Source organism: Castanea sativa, chromosome 5 (genome assembly GCF_040712315.1).
Source record: "Castanea sativa cultivar Marrone di Chiusa Pesio chromosome 5, ASM4071231v1".
Classification (NCBI taxonomy): Eukaryota; Viridiplantae; Streptophyta; class Magnoliopsida; order Fagales; family Fagaceae; genus Castanea; species Castanea sativa.
The window spans coordinates 75,009,169-75,014,733 of record NC_134017.1 but is presented as its reverse complement, the minus strand read 5'-3'; the positions used below and the strand labels follow the sequence as shown (position 1 = coordinate 75,014,733).

Sequence of the window (5,565 nt, the reverse complement as noted above, 5' to 3'; positions counted from 1 at the left end):
CTGACGTGTAAATTTTACTTTGAAATCCTACTTTGAAATCCTGTCACTGTGTCAACTACCAATGTCTTTTTATCTTATCTTCCAATTGCTGTTAATAATGACCAACATCTTTTTCAATTAATGGTTAGAAATATATGGTTAATATTTTTTTTAAATTATGACCAAAAAAAAAAATCTAAAAGTACATCCTGTATAACCTGGGTAGGCAATTCCCTTTCCTCCACAAAAAGTACTATTAATGTTTCACTTTTTATTTTTATATATATATATATATATATATATATATATATATATATATAATTTAGGATAAAATTTAATTACAATACTTTTATATGCTATATTTTAAGTTTTTTTTTATGATTATATTATGTGACTATTTAACTAAAAATTATAATTCTATTCTATGAAAAAAAAATTCACGTAACATAATTTTAAGAAGAAAATTTATTAAACAACATTTAAAAACTGTACCTAAATCTTGCTATTTTATTTATTTATAAAAGGTGAAATATATATATTGTTAATATATTTAGATAAATTGTATAAAAAAAAAATACAGCCTGTATTACTGTAAAGGCAACTACCTCATCCAAAAATAAATTGACTATTAGTAACGAACTTCGATAGTTTGAAAAAATTAGTTCATCAAAAAGATAGTTTGGAAAAATTAGTGATGTTCCCACAGTCCGATTGCTATAAATTTATAATCCAACGGTCGAAAGTTAGTAATGTATAGATGCCACTTCATTGACCTTATCTACAAAACTACAAAGTAAACACCGTGTCCTTGTATACAATTGTCTTGGGTTTGTATAAAAGATAGCTATATTATTATGTAGTTTGACAGCTCAACGATTCTCCATAATTTAAGTAAAATAGATTAAAAAAAATTTAGAAAGAAATTTTTTTTTTTTTTTCTCTTTTTCTCTGTCTATATAAACGCTAGCTAAACCAATTTATGAGATCCATCATTTTCCTTTTTGGCCTAGTTGGTCACTCTCTCTTTCTCTCTATTTGAAAATTTGGACGTGAACAAAAAAAAAAACACAGCGAGAATGCCTGCAGTTGGAGGAATTCCCACGGGTCCTGGCAAGGAGTATCCCGGAAACCTCACTCCCTATGTCATCGTAACGTGTGTGGTTGCGGCCATGGGAGGTTTGATTTTCGGTTACGATATTGGAATTTCTGGTAATTATACGAGAACACCATATTTTTGTATTTCTCTATTCAGTCGAGACTGAACTGTAAGATTTGAATCACAAACGTCTCTATTTATTTTTATTTTTTAACGTTATGTTATGGTGTTTTTAACAGGTGGGGTCACGTCTATGGACCCTTTCTTGCTCAAGTTTTTCCCAAAGGTTTATCGGTCGAAGCATGATGATTCGTCGACAAACCAGTACTGCCAATACAACAGTCAGACTTTAACCATGTTCACATCGTCGTTGTATTTGGCTGCTCTTCTTTCCTCACTTGTGGCATCCACTGTGACCCGTAAATTTGGACGAAAACCGTCTATGTTGCTTGGTGGTCTGCTCTTCTTCGCAGGTGCTCTTCTCAATGGCTTTGCCCAAGCTGTGTGGATGTTGATTGTGGGTCGTATACTTCTTGGTTTCGGAATTGGGTTCGCCAATCAGGTATTTTTTTTTTTTTTTGGTTTTGGATCATGATTTTTATTTTTGGTGTGTTTTAATTTGTGTTTGGGCACAGAGAAAGTTGTCGGTAGAGAACAACAACACAAAAGAAAAAGAAAAAGGAAAAGAAAATACTGTGTCGTCTTAAAACAAAATCGAAGCAAATGTACAATGCAATATTCCTTTGGTTTTAGTGATGTCTGTTTCTTCTTGTTTTTTTAGTTTTTTTAGTTTTTTTTTTGTCTTTATATATGCCTCTTTGTATTTGTGTTCTTAGATTTGTTGAAACTCTACTTCTACTTTGTTTACCTTTTAGATCTTGTTTCATAGTTTTGACAATGGTATCTTAAAAAAAGAAAAAGTGTACCGGATAAGACACTTGTTTGGAACATGACAAAAATGAATTTTGTGTACAAAGTTGTTTCTGATCCGATATGGGCTTCTACACTCCCTTTGTTTGATATTTTGTTTATCATTTGGCTTTTGGAGATATGGGTTTTTTTTTTTTTTACTCATCTCTGATTCTCTTCTCTCTCCTCAGTTCCCCCCCCCCCCCCCCCCCCCTGATTTGCGCCTTTTAGAGTTCTATTTCTGTAAGTAAAATTATATTCTGTTTGGTTGCCGGGAAAAGTTGGAAAAAGAAAACATGATAATGATTTTCCTAAAAAAGAGGGGGTATGAGAGAAGACTTTGGACTAACGGGAAGAGTGGAATTTTTTTTTTTGAACAATTATTTGAAAAGTCATAGCATTGCCATCTTTTTCTTCACAAATGACATCTCTATGTACACACTCTTTCCGCCATCGCTATTGTTTACTTAAAGAGTCCAATTTTTTGAATAGAAAGCCACCGCAATTTGATAGTGGTTCAATCAATCAAGCAAATTAAAATTATTTCCGTGTGATTTTGTATTTGATTTTTTCAACTTGTTTTTAGTCCAAGAAGCATGTCAACATGACATAACCATGTGGTCCCTAGAGAACGACATTTTCCATTTTTTTTTTTCCTTTTTCTCCAGTCTGATTATTACTTGTTAGTTGTTACTAACCACATTAAAATAGTATCAGTTTTATCATCAGACGTTTAATCTGATTTAATTTTTTTTTGGGTGTTTTTAAATTGTAATTATAGTCTGTGCCACTCTACCTATCTGAAACGGCTCCATACAAGTACAGAGGTGCTCTCAACATTGGGTTCCAATTGTCAATCACAGTTGGTATCCTCGTTGCCAATGTGTTGAACTACTTCTTTTCCAAGATTCATGGTGGTTGGGGATGGCGTTTGAGTTTGGGTGGTGCTATTGTCCCTGCAATTATATTAACAGTCGGTTCACTGTTTCTTCCCGATACCCCGAACTCCTTGATTGAACGTGGTAACATGGAGGACGCCAGAGAAAAACTTAAGAGAATTAGGGGTCTTGAAAATGTTGATGAGGAATTCAATGACCTTGTCATGGCTAGTGAATTATCAAAGCAAGTGGAACACCCTTGGAGAAACTTGTTACAGAGAAAATATAGGCCACACATGGCTGTTGCCACCCTGATTCCCTTCTTTCAACAATTCACTGGCATCAATGTGATCATGTTTTATGCACCTGTCTTGTTTAACACCATTGGGTTCGGAGACGATGCTTCACTGATGTCTTCTGTGATCACCGGCCTTGTTAATGTTATTGCAACCCTTGTTTCAATCTATGGTGTTGATAAATGGGGAAGGAGATTCCTCTTCCTTGAGGGTGGAGGTCAAATGCTTATCTGCCAGGTAACTCTTAGCTAGCTAGTAATTTGATCCAATATATTATAGTTTTTGTTGACACAAAGTTAATTTGATGTTCTTTTTTGTCCACAGATCATTGTTGCAGCTTGCATTGGTGCTAAATTTGGAATAAATGGTAATCCTGGTGAATTGCCCAACTGGTATGCAATTGTTGTGGTGCTCTTCATTTGCATCTATGTTGCTGCATTTGCATGGTCTTGGGGTCCTCTTGGCTGGTTGGTGCCTAGTGAAGTTTTCCCACTCGAAATTCGATCAGCTGCTCAGAGTATCAACGTGTCAGTGAACATGGTTTTCACATTTCTTGTTGCTCAAATCTTCTTAAATATGCTGTGCCATTTGAAGTTTGGGCTATTCCTTTTCTTTGCCTTCTTTGTGGTGGTAATGACCATATATATCTACTACTTCTTGCCTGAGACAAAGAATATTCCAATTGAAGAGATGAACCAAGTATGGAGGTCTCATTGGTTCTGGGCCAAATTCATGACTGAAGAATTCTCTAATGGAAACGTGGAGATGCTCAAGGGAGGCCAGGCTCTTAAAAATGTCTAATTGGATCTAATAATTTAAAAAAAAAAAAAAAAATACAAGCCCAACTCCAGACCCGAAAACCTCAAAAAACTGTGCAGGTTTCGGCCGGGTTTGGTTTCCTATTAGCTTTGGTTGTAGGTGACTACATCAATTTTCTTTTGGAATCCCATTTAATATTTTGCTAGACTAAATTATAGAAAAACTCCCACATCCTACTTAAAGAGCATTTGATTGTACTCTCCACAAAAATTCATTAAGAAATGCCACATTATAAAAACCCCAAATTTACCCCTCCTGGTATAGTCCTTAATGGTTGGATCATCAGGATAGATATATGTTGTGCTTGGACATTATGAAGCAGCTTGAGCGTGTATTAGTATGTATATTTGTTTGTGCCTTAACTTTCCTACATTTGTGCAGTTTAATGTCTCTTTTATTTCTAATCTTCTCGCAAAAAAAAAAAAAAAAAACTGCATATGCAGTTATGTAGTGCAGTTAATAAATTGACTCTCTTTTTGATAATTAAAAGAGACCAGAGACACTTATTTGATATTTCCATTTTCAGAGTTTGTGTATGTCCTCCTACCCTTGTAATATGTGCTGTTGATAAAAATTTTGCTGTTTTAATTCCAGATAATTTTCTCATCATAGATTGGATGAAAGTTTTTTAATTGCTTCATCTTGTTTCTCAACCACCCAAACAAAATCTGAGAAACAAGGAGTTGTGATTTCCTCTAACCACTCTTCAACATCGTCCATATCTTTACTTTGAGTGGCTAGTTGGTCGGCTACCTCATAGAACCAAAGTAGACATAGTGGACCGAATGGGAGCAAAGTGAACGAAATGGACCGAATAGGACCGAAGTGACCAGAATAGGACATTGTGGACCAAATAGGGCCAGTGTGGACTGAGTAGACCGAATTAAACTTTAGTGGACAAAATGGACTAAATAGGACCGAGTAGACCAAATAGGACCAAAGAGGACACAATAAACCGAATAGAACCCATGTGGACCGAATAAGACTTTTGAATATTTATAACTTTATTGCATTTTTAGCGCTTATATTTCTAATGTCTATTTTAGTATTTTATTTGTATTTGTTGACTCAAAATTAAAGAGTTTAGCCCAAATATAATGTATTTAATACGTTTCAACCCAAAAATTAAGAAAAAAAACTTTTTTGAGCTAAAATTAAAAAGAAAACTTACAAAAAGAATCAATTTAAAGTCCAATTTGTCTAAAATGAGTTGAAGGGGGGCCAAAATTGAACAAGTGGACTAAATTGGACCGAGTAGACCAAATTGGACCAAATAAAAATTGTTTAATTTTTAAGGAGAACAAATTACCTTCAAAAATATTTAGAGAAAAAATTATACATTATATTACAATACAAAATAATTATTTATTTCCATGCATTGCGTGAGTCTGTGACTAATTGTATATATAAAAAACAAAGCTACTTAATATAATTGAACCTTCTCATTCGTTTCTATATTGAATAGTTGTATACGGTGTATTAAATTTCAAATTATCATGTTACAAGCATGAAATTTTGAAATGTCTAATCTTCATGTTAGCATGATGTTTGGAGGTCTATTGCAAGAGGCTCTAAGTAATAGACAGTA

General features: G+C 33.9%; 1 protein-coding gene across 1 annotated transcript; it reads left to right on the top strand.

The window, feature by feature from the left end:
* The first annotated feature begins 852 nt into the window (after positions 1 to 852).
* On the top strand, positions 853 to 4,357 carry LOC142634531 (sugar carrier protein C-like). Its single transcript, XM_075808837.1, has 4 exons — positions 853 to 1,188; positions 1,315 to 1,637; positions 2,766 to 3,395; positions 3,483 to 4,357. Exons 1-4 carry the CDS (start codon positions 1,056 to 1,058, stop codon positions 3,957 to 3,959), a joined length of 1,563 nt encoding a protein of 520 aa, XP_075664952.1. The 5' UTR covers positions 853 to 1,055; the 3' UTR covers positions 3,960 to 4,357.
* Positions 4,358 to 5,565: the final 1,208 nt, after the last annotated feature.

Excerpts from the sequence above, each read along its gene's own strand:
- LOC142634531 (XM_075808837.1), top strand. The coding sequence starts at position 1,056 with ATGCCTGCAGTTGGAGGAATTCCCACGGGTCCTGGCAAGGAGTATCCC. Across the intron at positions 1,638-2,765 it reads GAATTGGGTTCGCCAATCAG|TCTGTGCCACTCTACCTATC; the intron begins GTATTTTTTTTT and ends TTGTAATTATAG. Across the intron at positions 3,396-3,482 it reads GTCAAATGCTTATCTGCCAG|ATCATTGTTGCAGCTTGCAT; the intron begins GTAACTCTTAGC and ends TTTTGTCCACAG.